Source organism: Salvelinus namaycush, chromosome 12 (genome assembly GCF_016432855.1).
Source record: "Salvelinus namaycush isolate Seneca chromosome 12, SaNama_1.0, whole genome shotgun sequence".
Lineage (NCBI taxonomy): Eukaryota > Metazoa > Chordata > Actinopteri > Salmoniformes > Salmonidae > Salvelinus > Salvelinus namaycush.
In genome coordinates, this window is record NC_052318.1 from 41,008,931 (window position 1) to 41,027,191 (window position 18,261).

The 18,261-nt window shown below is 42.4% G+C and overlaps 1 protein-coding gene across 1 annotated transcript in view; it reads left to right on the forward strand.

The window, feature by feature from the left end:
- The window catches only part of LOC120057545 (gamma-aminobutyric acid receptor subunit alpha-2-like), a 74,072-nt gene that overhangs the window by 21,455 nt on the left and 34,356 nt on the right, over positions 1-18,261 (forward strand). The window contains exon 5 of the mRNA XM_039006136.1: positions 6,473-6,693. Within this exon, the coding sequence (XP_038862064.1) occupies positions 6,473-6,693 (221 nt within the window). The remainder of the gene's footprint in view (positions 1-6,472; positions 6,694-18,261) is intronic.

Below are 18,261 nucleotides of genomic sequence, written 5' to 3' on the forward strand. Positions count from 1 at the left end.
TTTCACCCAGTAGATATTGGAGTTCATGAAAATCGGGTTTGTTTTCTAATTGTTTGTGGATCTGTGTAATCTGAGGGAAATATGTGTCTCTAATATGGTCATACATTTGGCAGGAGGTTAGGAAGTGCAGCTCAGTTTCCACCTCATTTTGTGGGCAGTGTGCACATAGGCAGACCTGGCTGTCAAGAGAAGACAGGCTATGGCGGCCTTTCTCAATAAAAAGACTATGCTCACTGAGTCTGTACATAGTCAAAGCTTTCCTTAAGTTTGGGTCAGTCACAGTGGTCAGGTATTCTGCCACTGTGTACTCTCTGTTTAAGGCCAAATAGCATTCTAGTTTGCTCTGTTTTTTTGTTAATTCTTTCCAATGTGTCAAGTAATTATCTTTTTGTTTTCTCATGATTTGGTTGAGTCTAATTGTGTTGATGCCCTGGGGTTCTGTAGGGTGTGTTTGTGTTTGTGAACAGAGCCCCAGGATCAGCTTGCTAAGGGGACTCTTCTCCAGGTTCATCTCTCTGTAGGTGATGGCTTTGTTATGGAAGGTTTGGAAATCGCTTCATTTTAGGTGGTTGTAGAATTTAACGACTCTTCTGGATTTTGATAATTAGCGGGTATCGGCCTAATTCTGCTCTGCATGCATTATTTGGTGTTTTACATTGTACATGGAGGATATTTTTGCAGAATTATGCATGCAGTCTCAATTTGGTGTTTGTCCCATTTTGTGAATTCTTGGTTGGTGAGCGAACCGCAGACCTCACAACCATAAAGGGCAATGGGTTCTATAACTGATTCAAGTATTTTTAGCCAGATCCTAATTGGTATGTTGAATTTTATGCTCCTTTTGATGGCATAGAAGGCCCTTCTTGCCTTGTCTTTCCGATCGTTCACAGCTTTGTGGAAGTAACCTGTGGTGCTGATGTTTAGGCCAAGGTATGTGTCGTTTTTTGTGTGCTCTAGGGCAATGGTGTCTAGATGGAATTTGTATTTGTGGTCCTGGTGACTAGACCTTTTTTGGAACCATTATTTTGGTCTTACTGAGATTTACTGTCAGGGCCAAGGTCTGGCAGAGTCTGTGCAGAATATCTAGATGCTGCATTTCTTAATATTACTCAGTTCCTTTGGCTTTGATGTCTCATGATTGACTATTGCTCGGTTCAAGTAGACTGTGATTTTGTTGTGATCTGAAAGGGGTGTCAGTGGGCTGACTGTGAACGCTCTGAGAGACTCTGGGTTGAGGTCAGTGATAAAGTAGTCTACAGTACTACTGCCAAGAGATGAGCTATAGGTGTACCTACCATAGGAGTCCCCTCGAAGCCTATCTTTGACTATGTACATACCCAGTGTGTGACAGAGCTGCAGGAGTTGTGACCCGTTTTTGTTGGTCATGTTGTCATAGTTGTGCCTAGGGGGGCATATGGGGGAGGGAATGCTGTCACCTCCAGGCAGGTGTTTGTCCCCCTATGTGCTGAGGGTGTCAGGTTCTTGTCCGGTTCTGGCATTTAGGTCACCACAGACTAGTACATGTCCCTGGGCCAGGAAATTTCCCCCTCCAGGATGGAGAAACTGTCTTCATTAAAGTATGGGGATTCTAGTGGGGGAATATAGGTAGCACAGAGGAGGACATTTTTCTCTTTTAAGATCATTTCCTTTTGAATTTCTAGCCAAATGTCAAGTGTTCCTGTTTTTACTAATTTAATGGAGTGAGTTAGGTCTACTCTATACCAAATTAACATACCCCTGAGTCCCTTCCCTGTTTCACACCTGGTAGTTTGGTGGATGGGACAACCAGCTCTCTGTAACCTAGAGGGCTGGTTGTTTCTTGTAGGATGACAATGTCTTTATTTACGGTTCCTGCTCTTTAGGCCAAAGGCAGATGACCTCAGGCCTTGGATATTCCAGGATGAGATAGTGAAGGCTTTGCGGGTGGGTCCCACAGGTCTGGGAGAGCGTCTCGCTGGTCTGGTCGGGGTGTCTATTGATCTATTGCTCCTGTGTGAAGTGTTGGGGTTGTGTTTGAGAGCGATGTCCTTTAGGGTCCGGGCGAAGGTGGGCACTGCTGCCTTGTATAGGTGGACCTATACTTGCGTTTACTCGCTGTATGGTAGCAGGGTGGAAGTATTTTTGTGGTAGCAGGGTGGAGATAACCACTTGTGCATTGGGAAAAGTAGAAGAAGCTTTTTCTATCACTCCCTTGAGTGCTGTGGCCACCCTTTCCTGCTGGGCTCTCAGGTCGTTTGTGCCTGTGTGTATTATCAAATCAAATCAAATGTATTTATATAGCCCTTCTTACATCAGCTGATATATCAAAGTGCTGTACAGAAACCCATCCTAAAACCCCAAACAGCAAGCAATGCAGGTGTAGAAGCAGGAAAAACTCCCTAGAAAGGCCAAAACCTAGGAAGAATTATTATAATGTGGCTAGGTGAACCTAGTTGGTCCTCAGATAGAAGGTCTAGGGCGCGCTGGGTGTTTGGACACCAGAGTTTAGACACACTGTGTTTGGTTAAAAAAAAAAAATGTTGTATATATTTCCCGTTAGAGTCCATAAGGAGTACAATCTGTGTCTTGTGTATGTCCTCAGTGGGTGTGGAGGGGGTTGTCAGGAGAGCTATCAGGGTGGCTGACAGGGGGGGTGCTCAGAGGGGGTGAGATCCCCTGGGCTTCGGGTTCTCCATTTGTCTGTCCCGCTGTGATGTCGAGGCTATGGTCAGGATCTGGGGTGGCCTGTTCTGCTGTGGTGTCGAGACTTTTGTCGGGAGCTGAGGGGGGCTGTTCTGCTGGCTTCTCTGCGGGTGTGGCCACCTCTCAAGTGGGTTGTTCTCTGTCACACGCCATTCCCCTCAACCTCTCCTCCAGCAGTCTGATCCTCTCCTCTAGTGCTCTGTTCTTCTCCTGCTCCTGCTTTTTATCATGTTGAAATTGTCTCACCACAGTCCAGAGTGCAGATATGTCTCTCTCCACCTCCAGCACTCCGGGTCTGGTTAAGAGGTTTTTGTTGTGCTGGACTGTTGTCTGTGTCTCCCAATGAGGGAGTAGTACTCTGTGCTGGGAGGCTGACTTTCCGCTTGTGGTTGCTCGTCCTTGGGGTTATATAATGAAGAGGTCTGGTCTGACCTGCTCAGGGTGGGGGTATCTTTCTCAAGGGAGAGCTTCTCCTGCTGAGCTAATTCTTTGATTAGGTGAAAGTCCAGCTGAAAATGTTTGGGGTTGCCCTGTACCAACACTGTTCCAGACTTATAGAGATTTATATTAGCTGACTCAGGGTCCTCGTTGTCTGTATCCTGAGTTTCCACCCCTTGGTAACACCCCCCCCCCCCCCCCCTCTTAACAGAGGGGTAGTGTGTTAATATAGCACTGTGCCATGCCAGGGGATGGTCTGTGTGGAAGATGAGGTTGCTGATGTTCCCATTTTTATAATAGTCAGCAAAAAGTGTCTCTTGATTTTCAATAGGGAGCTTCATTTTATACTCTTTTCTTGTCTTATTATTCTTTACATACACAGGGTACTGTATTTTAATTACCTCTGAACAGCGGCAGGCAGCTTCTAAAGCCTCTCCATTTGGTTGGAGTAGACTTTGCGACTCTCCTGCCATTGTTGGGCTAAAGGGCTTTGACACCTCTCACTTGACACATCAGTGCTAATTGAAGTTGTATCAAGCTTGGCAGCCTTAATTGATCATTCAGTCCTTATAAAGTAATGTAATGTATTTTCCTTCTTGGCTTTTGGAAATAGCTTCAGACTAAACATTTCACACTAAACATTTCTCACTCAGTTCCAGGTTGGATGGTGTTTTCAGGTTTATGTTGTTTTCCAGAACATTTGCTGTATAGCTTTGGAATAATAATTTTTGGTAGTTGTAAGCCTTCCAGGTGATTCCGTAATTCCGTCCAAAATCAGGTTGTAGGTTTTGAGTTTTGATTTTTAGTGAAGGTTATGTTGTAGAGTGTAGCATCCTGTATATGTCCCTGACAAGAAATCCAAGTTTATCTAATTGTAAATCTATCTTTTTTTAAGAACATGCTGAAAAATGCAGGCGCTCATCTGCTCACTCTGTCACTCACTCACTCACTCAGTCAGTCACTCAGTCACTCACTCAGTCACTCACTCACTCACTCAACACCTGCCTTATGTAACACTTCCACATCTGCCTTATGTAACACTTCCACATCTGCTTATGTAACACTTCCACATCTGCCTATGTAACACTTCCACATCTGCCTATGTAACACTTCCACATCTGCCTTATGTAACACTTCCACATCTGCCTATGTAACACTTCCACATCTGCCTTATGTAACACTTCCACATCTGCCTTATGTAACACTTCCACATCTGCCTTATGTAACACTTCCACATCTGCCTTATGTAACACTTCCACATCTGCCTTATGTAACACTTCCACATCTGCCTATGTAACACTTCCACATCTGCCTTATGTAACACTTCCACATCTGCCTTATGTAACACTTCCACATCTGCCTTATGTAACACTTCCACATCTGCCTATGTAACACTTCCACATCTGCCTATGTAACACTTCCACATCTGCAGTGAAAGGTGACAGTGCTATAGCGGTGTTTGTCAGACCATGAGACATCCCGAAAATCGGTCTTCTCACAAAATCGTCTGTAGTGTCTGAACTATTATGATCCCTCTATGGAAAGATGAGACTCTCACAAACATGATGGTGTTCTCCATTTTGCTCTACGACAAGTGTGGGACTCCTCTGAAGTCAGTACAGCCGATCTGCCAACTTCTGTCTATAGCGTCCGAACAGTTTGGGCTACACACTAATATGACCCCTCCGTGTAAAAGTGAGACTCTCATGAACACGTACATGTTTTGCTCTAGGATGCCCACAGGCCTCACAATACTCCTCTGAAGGTCCCCCGGTACCAGTCAAAAAAGTTATGTTTTCTGATCTTTCTTATATCTTTCAGATATACAGTAGGATAGACATTTCAGAACAAACTTCCTTTAGATATTTTGGGGGGACTATCTGTTGTTCCATGTTATGAATCTCTTATTTCTTAATTCCATTATTTTACTTTTAGATTTGTGTGTGTTGTTGTGAATTGTTAGATACAACTGCACTTTTGGAGCTCACACCAGCATTTCGATTCAACCACAATAACATCTGCTGAATATGTGTATGTGACCAATAACATTTGATTTGATTTTGATTTGTTATCCAATGCGTTTGTATGGGCTAATAGCAGGAAGGCCAAATACATTTTTTATCGTCAAATATTTTTTATCGTAAAAATATTTTTTTTATACTTCAAGGGGTCTTAAAATTCTAAATCAAATAGCTAATGATCCTTGGTATGATCTTCTTAAAACAGTTCTATATAGCTTAGTAGACCATCCACCCGCTCCGGGTTAGACGGGGCTTAGACTGTTTAATGCCGGAAAATAAGGGTTAAATACATATAAAAAAAATAACAAATGTTTCCTGATCTTTCTTATATCTCTCATATATAGGTTAAACACTTCAGAATAAACTTTGTAACTTGGAATGACCTTCTTAAAACAATTCCAAATAGCTTGGTAGTACCCCTCCTCCAGCTTAGACAGGGCTTAGACTCTTATTGGTTAATATTTTTCTGTGCATTTCATGCACTTATTTTGTGCCATGAATTGTTGATTGGTGCATAATGGTTTATTTCAGGGTCCTTGATGGAAACGTATATAATATGTGCCATTCCTGTAGTGGCTGGCAGGGGACAGATTGCTACATTGTTGCTGACAGGCAACAATGGGTGTAGACTTGATTCCTATTATTTGATGTTGCTGTTTGGTCATCGTCCTGTTCATTATGACATGAATTTACAATGAAAAAAATCACTACACCATTCGTTCTAAATATGCTGGTGACCATTTCGTAAAACAGCCAAAGTCTAAATGAAGCTGAAATTATAGGCGATTCGTTTTTTTATGACATTTTAATACCTATGGAAAATCCTATCAGAATGGAAGAAACATCTGAGGAATAGAAGTGTGAGGCCACTCCCCTACTTCACCAGCAGCCACTAACGGCACGAGATTACGCTCTGAACTTAGAGAGGTTTATCGGGGACACTGTCCCTTGTTACGTGTTTGGCAATATGGTCAGAGAGATAACTCTTGGAAAAGGCATGTTTTATCCCGCCGGCGACAGCTGTGAAAACGCAATCATTGGAGTATGAACTCTGAAGGACGCCTTGAGGATCCCACATTGACAAGGCTGTTTTCCTCTTCAAATAAAATGCATGATGCATTATTGACGTCTGTGCGTGCTGTTGGGAGGGAACTCAACTCTCTGCTAGTCAAGGCCATAACTGACAATATACTGACAATATACTGTACCTACCAGGACAGAGAACAGTCTTTCCATTTGCAGCTCTTACGGGAGGTGCTGAATATTAGATTCATATTTGATTGAGATATTCTTACCTTATAAACAGACTTATTCCCTCCGTCTTTTCCCAGGAGTACACCATCGATGTGTTCTTCCGTCAGAGCTGGAGGGATGAGAGGCTGAAGTTCGACGGGCCCATGCAGGTCCTGCCTCTTAACAACCTCCTGGCCAGTAAGATCTGGACTCCAGACACCTTCTTCCACAACGGGAAGAAATCTGTGGCCCACAACATGACCACGCCCAACAAACTGCTACGACTGGTGGACAACGGTACCCTGCTTTACACTATGAGGTGAGCCACCCGAAGTCTCCCAGATCACCCTTTAATCACCTATAGTACCAAGATTGGATCCTTTAAAATGATGTTGGCCCATTGCATACTCCACTACCACCCACCACTACTGTCTGACCAAACACCGCTACCACCACACTCATCCTGTTACTCAGTTACCACACAAAAAAAACTGACAATGCACGTTTGGTAGTTGGCTGGCTAGCAGAGAGGGCATGGTCTCCATCTTGTGGGAAGTCTGAGGTGGGCGACAGGAGTCTGAGGTGGGAGAGTAGGCCTGAGGCCAGCTAGCGGAATGACCTGCGCACAGAGGTGCTTTGGTGAATGAAGGTGATAATTGAATAGTGGATGTCTGGGCCAGGAGCTATCCAGAGCAATGTGTCTGACTGCCAGGGGACTGAGTGGTCTTTCCCTGAATCCAGTCTGACACAGAACATGCTTCATGGAGGCAGCCATGGTGTAACTAAGCTCCTCTAGCCACACTCTTTTGTTCAGAGGATTGTAACTATGATGTTCAAAGTACTCTGTCCTGAGACTCAGTAACCACTCAGCCAGTCTACTGTGTGCTATGTAGCTGTTTGGACATCCTCAGCAAGCTTGAGTAAAATGGTATTGCTTATTTAAGAAACCTGTAGCAGCAAGAACTGTTTGATCACTTAACTGCCGCCGCTCTGTCTCCTCATCAAGTATTGCTTCTGAATTTCTTGATATAGAGTGCATTCAGAAAATATTCAGACTTATTGACTTTTTCCACATTTTGTTACATTACAGCCTTATTCTAAAATTGATACAATTGTTTTTTTCCCTCATCAATCTACACACAATACCCCATAAGGTCAAAGCAAAAACAGTTTTTAAAAATAATTTTTGCAAATTAATAAAATTACAAAAAAATCTGAAATATCACATTTACATAAGTATTCAGACCCTTTACTCAGTACTTTGTTGAAGCACCTTTGGCAGCGATTACAGCCTCGAGTCTTCTTGGGTATGACCCTACAAGCTTGGCACACTTGTATTTGGGGAGTTTCTCCCATTCTTCTCTGCAGATCCTCTCAAGCTTTGTCTGGTTGGATGGGGAGCGTCACTGCACAGCTATTTTCAGGTCTCTCCAGAGAAGTTATTCCTGCGTTGTCTTGGCTGTGTGCTTAGGGTCGTTGATCTGTTGGAAGGTGAACCTTCGCCTCAGTCTGAGGTCCTGAGCGCTCTGGAGTAGGGTTACATCAATGATCTCTCTGTACTTTGCTCGATCTTGACTAGTCTCCCAGTCCCTGCCACTAAAAACATCCCCACAGCATGATGCTGCTACAACCATGCTTCACCGTAGGGATGGTGCCAGGTTTCCTCCAGACGCGACGCTTGGCATTCAGGCCAAAGAGTTCAATCTTGGTTTCATCAGACCAGAGAATATTGTTTCTCATGATGGGGTATTGTGTGTAGATTGACGAGGAACAAAAATAATGTAATTCATTTTAGAATAAGGCTGTAACGTAACAAATACTTTCCCGAATGCACTGTATAACCCTTAAAATCTGAGTAGAAGTAGGGCTCTTCACATAGTAATGACGGTTGTCCATAGGGACTCTGGCTGATAATTAGGGTAGCTCTTATTGGGGTAGTTCATTTACCTGTGAATTGAATGCTGCAGTTTTCACATTGAAAGAGTCATGGAGCGCCATTATTTTCCCGACTGGGTCCCTTATTATGAGTTCATTTGATGTGACTGTGATTCTCCTGAGGCTAAGAATAACATTTGGATTTGGATTGATTATTAAAGGGCCTGTCACTTCTTCATTTGCAAGCAAAGATAGCGTGTTGCAAGACAAGTTGCTATCAAGGGCTTTTTGGCTATTCTAGACACTGCATTAAGGCAAACAAGAGACAAAAATACTATTTTATAAATAGTTTCTGGGGCTATTACACGTGGACATCAGTATACTGTATTAATTGCGTTGTGTTATTCATTTCATTGTTAGTATTAATTTCATTATTCATTTAAAACAATTTCCAATGTTTTAGGAAACGCCAAGAGCAGGCAATTTAGGGACACTTCAAAATGTGTTCCAACTCGAAACGTATTCCCCTCTGACAATCAAAATATTTTCACATGACCCTCCCCTTGTACTGTAAAAAAAAAAATCACACCCTCCCCCCTCATAAAATGAACTGCCAAATAAGGATTAGCACCACAAATAAAAAATAATTGTAGCAACCATGTGTTTATAAACGTGGATATCGCCTTGACCAAATCGACTTGGCCACCACGGACGAGCTCACTCTCCCTGCCATTACACTATGATCAGAGCCAACTGCAAACAATGATCAGCTAGGGGGAAATCAGATTTTTAACATTTTGATGCTATATTTATAATCATATAAAATATGCAACAAATGTTCCACCTACAGGTTTCTGTACCAATGCACCACACACAACCAACACATAACTGCATACCGATAACCGACTTTGAGCGCTTCATCATGGTTTACGGTTTCAACACCACAATCAAATAGAATAGATAAATAGAGTATGTCAATCTCGACAAACAGAAAATACATCCCTCCCTACTAAGTATCTAAGACGTGGCTTGACAAGCTCTGAATGTCATTTCTAACAAATGTCTCTTTCCATTCCATGGGGTGGCAGGTAGCCTAGTGGTTAGAGCATTGGCCAGTACCGGAGCAAACAAAAGGTTGCTGGATGGAATCCCTCAGCTGACAAAGTAAAAATCTGTTGACTGCCCCTGAACAAGGCAGTTAACCCACTGTTTCCTGGTAGACCGTCATTGTAAATAAGAATGTGCTCTTAACTGACTTGCCTAGTTAAAAAATATATATATTTAATCCATGAATTTAATTGACGGATGCTGGTATTAGAGTGAAGTAGATTCACGTGCGCAGGTAGCCTACAGGAGACTTTTACAGGAGCCTAATCAAATTAAAACATTGTGACTGGTTTTGTTTATTCCACACTTACTATAAAAGGTAATACATTTAAAAGGTTCAATTACACATATTTAGGCTATATTGAAGCGTTACGTTCGAGGTCGAGGAATAGTCGCTCGGATCGGAAAGGAGGTAGAGCGCACATTAAGCTTTCCTGAATAACTGTACCTGCTGTGTGGCCACATTATATAGGATGACCTGGGAGAATGATGAGCGGCAACAGACAGTGCATCAGTATCAGAAGTAAAAATACAGCCAGACTGTCCTGTACTGTGGCATCCAACACCTTGTCATCTGTCGAGTGCAGACCCACAACTGATCCAAATTGAACGAAACATTCAAATCACAGAGCTTTTGTTCAAATTACATTTTCACTGCAGTTTCCAGCCTAGAGTAGAATTGTACTCAATTGTACTCACTTGTAAACAATAATGCAATATTCATTAGCCTGCATATTTAAAAAAATATATATAATAATGTAGCCTGCAAAAAAATACAAATCATTAAAAAACCAAGGGACCTCACCAAAAGATTTTAGCCTTTTGGTATTCCCACTTCTGACACCAGTGTAGCAAATTGCAGGACAAGGAAGTGAATCCAGGTCACTGGCGTGAAAGGCAAATGCCCTGTGCATTGTGCCAATAGGGTTAACCCACTTGGTAGGAATTGTATCATGACTCATATAGCGAGGATTGTGACAGTATAATGGTTTTGGTTTGACAGTCACAGGGACTAGGGTTTGAGTCCCAGTCAGGGTACCCCCCTAATCCACTATATTGGTATTAGGTGTTTGAGAACACCATTGAAAGCATGTCCCAGCCGAGTTTTAGTCACAGTACATTTGTGTTAGGCTAGCACTGTTTCTGTCAGGTTTCTGTACTGCACATGTGATGGCAGAGTATGCACCCGATTGACACAAACCATCATGACCTACTTTGCAGTCAACATTTCATTGGGAAGGTTTTTGGAGATTACTATTTCAGCATGCATCACAGATTTTATAGAGCCAATATGCTATATACACTGAATGTACTAAACGTTAAGAACACTTTCCTAATATTGAGTTTCACCCCCTTTTGCCCTCAGAACAGCCTCAATTTGTCAGGGCATGGACTCTACAAGGTGTTGAAAGCTTTCCACAGGGATACTGGCCCATGTTGACTCCAATGCTCCCCACAGTTGTGTCAAGTTGGCTGGATGTCCTTTGCGTGGTGAACCATCTTGATACACACAGGAAACTGTTGAGCGTGAAAAACCCCAGCAGCGTTGCAGTTCTTGACAGACTCAAACCGGTGCGCCTGGCACCTACTACCATAACCCGTTGAAATATTTTGAATGGAACACATACATGTCTCAATTGTCTAAAAGGCTTAAAAATCCTTCTTTAACCTGTCTCCTCCCCTTCATCTACACTGATTGAAGTGGATTTAACAGGTGACATCAATAAGGGATCATAGCTTTCACCTGGATCCACCTGGTCAGTCTACGTCATGGAAAGAGCTCAGTGTATCTTGCCTTCAGAAGGCAAAACAAGGAAATAGCATCATACATTCTTGCAATACTGCTACTTATATTCTTACACTATTCTAGCACGATTTTCCCTGAAAATGTTCAGTGTGTTGTTAGAGGTGTCCCCATCTTTACCACGTCCACCGTACATGTCGGTGACTCTTGCATATGCACGCTCTGATTCAGAGGGGCTGGGTTAAATGCGGAAGACACATTTCAGTTGAATGCATTCAGTTGTACAACTGACTAGGTATCCCCCTTTCCCTATCTTAGAACAGGCAGTCGTGCTATTGAATCTACATCTGATCCAGTGCCATTAACAAACCAGAACCCTTATGCTTTACAACATAATGAAACACTTAAGTTGTATAATATGTTTACTTAGCGGGTTGAAAAGTGCCGTTTTGACACATGTAATCTTTCAGAAAGCCTTCTAAAGCGTGTGATGTCATCGTTTGTCCCTGTATTGCAGTGTATTGTAGCTGTTTAGTGGCGGCATTGTGTGTTGGCATTATGAAAGCAGAGAGAGGGGGTTGAATAATAGATCCTGGACTGGATATTGCTGTTTCTCAGAAGCAGTTTTTTTTTATAGAGTGCCTTGCCCTCCACAGTGCTACCAGTTATGTCTTAAAGACAGGCTGCAGTTGTCTCCAACAGCATCTTATGGAGAGTTCATTATGTTTTCATGAATTAAAGAGTACTGTGTGCAGAAACTGCCTGCGGTTAATGTGACTGATACAAAAGATAGATTACACTTCCATAGCATTCAGCCCTGTGAGCTCATCTGACTCAAATGCATCCTCTTAGCTATGACAGAAAACAAAGAGCTCCTTTTCTGTTTTCACATAAGACCCTGGTGAAATGAGAAGTACTATAAAGTTATGCATTTCTATCTGGTCTGTTGCCAAACTTCAGTTCTTAGTTGTTGTTTATTTTTTTGAGTGGTTGGTTTATACTGTGTACTCTCAGATCTTCTGTCATGCCATTGTTTGGTCATTTGTAATTCGTTAAACTAGTATGGCAGGTCAGACGTAGCCTGAGTGCCAGTCTGTTTGTACTCTCTTGCCAAGTCCTATGGGCATTGTCAAGTTCAGGCTAGGTCAGGTTAGGTCCAAAAAAATACAGGTTTAAGACAAAATAATAATTAAATGTGGCAGTGTTCGAAAATAAATTCATTCATTGGACCAGCACCATTGTTGATCCTACAGGATTTGCATTAAAATCGTGACCAGCGGTCCGGAAATCAAGTAATAAAGTGGCTGTAGATCATTTGAAAAACTTTTGAATAGAATGATAATAAAACAGTTATGCTATGTGTTTTCTGAGTAGTTAGCTGAAATTCACCACGATTGTCTTTATTTTCCGCTGAATTGGCAAACTTTCTGTACAGCTAACATTCACTTCGTCATTTTCGCTCCACCACACCACTGGTCCAATGAATTTGTTTATTTTCAACTGCTTCTGCGTGGAATTGTTACGTTGTCTTAATTAACTTTGTTATCTTCTTCCTAAGGTCAAGTCAAGCCATATATATTGAGTTCAGCCAATACCTTGTTAGTGTCCTTTCACTTTTATGACGCCATTATGACACACAGCTTGAAGATTGTCCTTTTTTAATCAGTATAGTGAATTAAGTGAATGTCCCAACCACAGTTTTCTGAAACTGAATCCTACTTTGGCTTAAACTTACTACAGTTCTTCCTATTTCCATAGTAACATTTCATCAAACAGATTTCTTGTCCTGTCACAAACAGTACTAGAGCTTCTAAAACGAAACAGGCAGATTCTGCAGCAGTAAGCATTTCAGCAGTAGAGGCAGGGGCAGGCAGCGCGCCGAGAGAGAGAGAGAGAGAGAGAGAGAGAGAGAGAGAGAGAGAGAGAGAGAGAGAGAGAGAGAGAGAGAGAGAGAGAGAGAGAGAGAGAGAGAGAGAGAGAGAGAGAGAGAGAGAGAGAGAGAGAGAGAGAGAGAGAGAGAGAGAGATTAGAGGGTGGATCAATATGCCAAGACACAAGAAGAACAAGAGACACACTGATTGTGGTTTTGTTTAGTGAAACGGACAGTGTGGTGCAGTCTTATCAAAGGCCGGGCCAAAGTCACAGTGCTTATTATGAGGTTGGCTTCAGCCTTCCCACACAGCCAGGCCGTCACTGGCCTGATTCAGCCCCGATTGGCTCCACGAGGATTGGCTGGAGGCAGTCAACACTGCTGCCTTTATGACCTGTCAGTCTATACGTTGTCTATTGGGGATGGGATGGTGTAGAGTAAAACTAAAGTAAATAGGGGAGTTCTGACCCTCCCACTCGTCAGCAGTAGAGAGGAGAGCTGTGTCTCCATTTACACCCCCCCCCCCTTCTCACACTCACCATGACCTCTTCTTCCTCCAGTACTGTCTCATCTGTCCCAGACATCTCACTGTTCCAATCTGTAATCATGTAGTGAAGCAATGAATGTGTGCATAGCTACAATTAAGGCACATCCGTCTATTTAGATGATCCGTCCAAGGCCCTTGTCATTTTTGCCAAGGATAATGTCCATTTTAATGATGATGATGTTGATGATGATGGTTTTGATGGGGCTAAAATATGTGTCGGTTCCTTTTTGTAATTTATCACTACCATGCATTCTTTATTTTGTTGTTCGAACGTACAAAAAGTAGAGAGGAGACGATAACGATGCAGCTGCAACCCCATGAGCAGGCAGTCGCCGTTGTCACGTTTCTGCAGATGTGCACGTGTAATGGATGTGCTTGAGGGAGCTCCATACATTATGGAGGATAGCCTGGGCTGACAGCATGGGGAACACACTTACAGCCCACATGCTGCAGGTATCACATAACAGTACCAGACAAAAGTTTGGACACACCTACTCATTCAAGGGTTTTTCTAGATTTTTACTATTTTCTACAATGTAGAATAATAGTGAATACATCAAAACTATGAAATAACACATGGAATCATGTACTAACCAAAAAACTGTTAAACAAATCAAATTATATTTTATATTTGAGATTCTTCAAAGTAGCCATCCTTTGCCTTGATGACATCTTTGCACACTCTTGGCATTCCCTCAACCAGCTTCACCTGGAATGATTTTCCAACAGTCTCCTTCTTGGTCAAATAGCCCTGACACAGCCTGGAGGTGTGTTGGGTCATTGTCCTGTTGAAAAACAAATTGATAGTCCCACTAAGCGCAAACCAGATGGGATGGCGTGTCGTTGCAGAATGCTGTGGTAGCCATGCTGGTTAAGTGTGCCTTGATTTCTAAATCAATCACATGACAGTGTCACCTGCAAAGCACCCCCACACCATCACACCTCCTCCTCCATGCTTCAGGGTGGGAACCACACATGCGAAGATCATTCACCTACTCTGTGTCTAACAAAGACACAGCGGTTGGAACCAAAAATCAAAAAATTGGAGTCATCAGACCAAAGGACATATTTCCGCCGGTCTAATATCCATTGCTCGTGTTTCTTGGACCAAGCAAGTCTCTTCTTCTTATCAAATTCTTATTTAATATGTTGAAGGACAGAATTTCCTGAGAGAATAATGCAATTACCATCATTCTCTATGCTTTAAAATGTTTCCTCAATATTTTACTGTGAATTAAAAAAGAATATTACACAGTACATTATAGAGCACTATCAACACTTAATGGATACATTACATGATATTCGTACAGCCCTTCTCTATGTTATTTGGCAAGGTATAAAAGGTATTCTCCCCCTCCCTATATACTGTACCTCCCTCCCTCCCGCACTCTCTAGGTTATTTTAAGTTCCCCTTGACCTCCCGGCGACATTCCCATCCAGCTCAGGCAGCTAGCCACTGTAGTTTGTTAGCCTGGGATTAGCCCTGTGGTGGTATGCCCAGGAGCCCTGTTCAGCCTGGCTCTTACTACCTGTCCCTGTCTCTGTCCCCTCCACAGCCCCTCAGCCCTCCCCTGGCCCTGGCCCAAGCACTCGATATGGGGGCAGCAGCGGTTAGGATTTAATTGCACATTCAGAGCTATAACAGGCACTCGGTTTGGGTGCCTGCTGGCAAAGCCCTGTCACAGAGCCAATAGTTATGTCTTCACCATCTCAGACCAGACAGAAGAGGTGTTAAGACAACCGTAGGGGCAGATGAGGGGTTAGATAGTCTAAGGGCAGGCATGGATTTCTAGTCATTTAAGCTTGCTGACATAATACACGTATGGAGATATACAGTTGAAGCCGGAAGTTTACATACACCTTAGCCAAATACATTTAAACTCAGGTTTTCACAATTCCTGACATTTAATCCTAGTAAAAATTCCCTGTCTTAGGTCAGTTAGGATCACCACTTTATTTTAAGAATGAGAAATGTCAGAATAATAGTAGAGAGAATGATTTATTTCAGCTTTGATTTCTTTCATCACATTCCCAGTGGGTCAGAAGTTTACATACACTCAATTAGTATTTGGTAGCATTGCCTTTAAACTGTTTAACTTGGGTCAAACGTTTCAGGTAGCCTTCCACAAGCTTCCCACAATAAGTTGGGTGAATTTTGGCCCATTCCTCCTGACAGAGCTGGTGTAACTGAGTCAGGTTTGTCGGCCTCCTTGCTCACACACGCTTTTTCAGTTCTGCCCACAAATTTTCGATAGGATTGAGGTCAGGGCTTTGTGATGGCCTCTCCAATACCTTGACTTTGTTGTCCTTAAGCCATTTTGCCACAACTTTGGAAGTATGCTTGGGGTCATTGTCCATTTGGAAGACCCATTTGCGACCAAGCTTTAACTTCCTGACTGATGTCTTGAGATGTTGCTTCAATATATCCACATCATTTTTCTCTTCATGATGCCATCTATTTTGTTAAGTGCACTAGTCCCTCCTACAGCAAAGCACCCCCATGCTTCACGGTTGGGATGGTGTTCTTCGGCTTTTTCCTCCAAACATAACGATGGCTTAACAGTTCTATTTTTGTTTCACCAGACCAGAGGACATTTCTCTAAAAAGTACGATCTTTGTCCCCATGTGCAATTGCAAACCGTAGTCTGGCTTTTTTATGGTGGTTTTGGAGCAGTGGCTTCTTCCTTGCTGAGCGGCCTTCCAGGTTATGTCGATGTAGGACTCGTTTTACTGTGGATATAGATACTTTTGTACCTGTTTCCTCCAGCATCTTCACAAGGTCCTTTGCTGTTGTTCTGGGATTGATTTGCACTTTTCGCACCAAAGTATGTTCATCTCTAGGAGACAGAATGCGTCTCCTTCCTGAGCGGTATGACGGCTGCGTGGTCCCATGGTGTTTATACTTGCGTACTATTATTTGTATAGATGAAGTGGTACCTTCAGGCGTTTGGAAACTGCTCCAAAGGATGAACCAGACTTGTGGAGGTCTACAATTTTTTTCTGAGGTCTTGGCTGATTTCTTTTGATTTTGCCATGATGTCACGCAAAGAGGCACTGATGTTTGAAGTTAGCTCCAATTGACTCAAATGATGTCAATTAGCTTATCAGAAGCTTCTAAAGCCATGACATCATTTTCTGGATTTTTCCAAGCTGTTTAAAGGCACAGTCAACTTAGTGTATGTAAACTTCTGACCCACTATAATTGTGATACAGTGAACTGTAAGTGAAATAATATGTCTGTAAAACAATTGTTGGAAAAATTACTTGTGTCATGCACAAAGTAGATGTCCTAACCGACTTGCCAAAACTATAGTATGTTAACAAGACATTTGTGGAGTGGTTGAAAAACGAGTTTTAATGACTCCAACCTAAGTGTATGTAAACTTCCGACTTCAACTGTAGCTATTAATTACTGCCTGTGAGTAATTGTTGCACATGGAGGTCCTAAGGTTACCTCTACAGTGCTGCCTTGGAATGTCAGATGGAATTGGAGGGCGGGTACTGTTTGTTGCCTCTCTCAGTGCATGCCAGCTCCACACTTTGCAGTTATCCCTGTTGATTTAGCCACTTGCAATTGACACCTCACCAGGGTCAGCAGTATGAAGCGGTAGCCAGGCGGGGACGGGGGGTTTGGAACAGGCATTATCACTCCGGCCTTCCTGCCATCTGCTCCTTCTCTACTGAGTACAAGGGTTCAGAAAGGGTTCAGAAAGGGTTCAGAAAGGGTTCAGAAAGGGATCAGAAAGGGTTCAGAAAGGGATCAGAAAGGGATCTGAAATGGTTCAGAAAGGGTGAGTCATTGAAAGTAAAAGTTCAAGTACAAAGATTCAGCGCATGGTTTAAATAATGTACAGAAATTGCATGGTCAGAAAAGTATTGTAGGGAATGAAGTGGTGCATAACCAGAAACTGGGGCCTATAGCGTAGCTCCCAGCATATATCCCATTATAGCCATAGATATGTTTTAGGACTTACTTTAAGTACCGTAAACAATACATTCCACTGGTTGTCTCATTAGGAACAATGTTAGTACTTGTGTCTGAACCTAGATTCATGCTTAAAACTAATGAAATCGTCCATGTTTTCTTCTCCTGTATTGTGCATAATTATAATGAGTATATCATATGAGATGAGAGAGGGAGGAATACAAAAAAGAATTGCCTCTAACTAAACAAACAATGTTGGAATTGAAATACAAACACTGCTGATAATTGTGACGTGTTTTCTCCTCCGAAACAATTTGTGTGTATCCTTGTGAACGACTGACAACACAATCATGTAGTGCCAGATATCGCTGAGTCAGCTGGCTTCCTAGTAATTATTTTTGTATCTACTCTTGTCCCGGGGGAGACAATTGTTTAATAGACATTTAAAGTGCCTTTTTACTGACGGCTTTTAAGGCAGTCCGCTGGCTGCTAGAATTCTCCTTTTAACAGTGCCTATAATAAGCATACATATGCTGAGAAGAAAGAAAGTACTTTATTGATTTCAGCGTGGAGTTAAGGGCCATACAAATAAAAATATTATTTTCTGTCTGACCTTCTCTCCTCTGTGTTTGCTGCATGTGATTGGATTAGGAGTTTTTGCACTGGGTAAATACGGCAGTTCATCTTTTGTTTTCACACCGATTCAGGTTGAATTACTTTCTCGTACTCTAACTGATGTCAAGCATCTCTGGGTCCATAAAACAGATTCTCAGTGGCTTTTTTAAGTCCTGCAAAATGGCGAGAAATAATATTAAACGC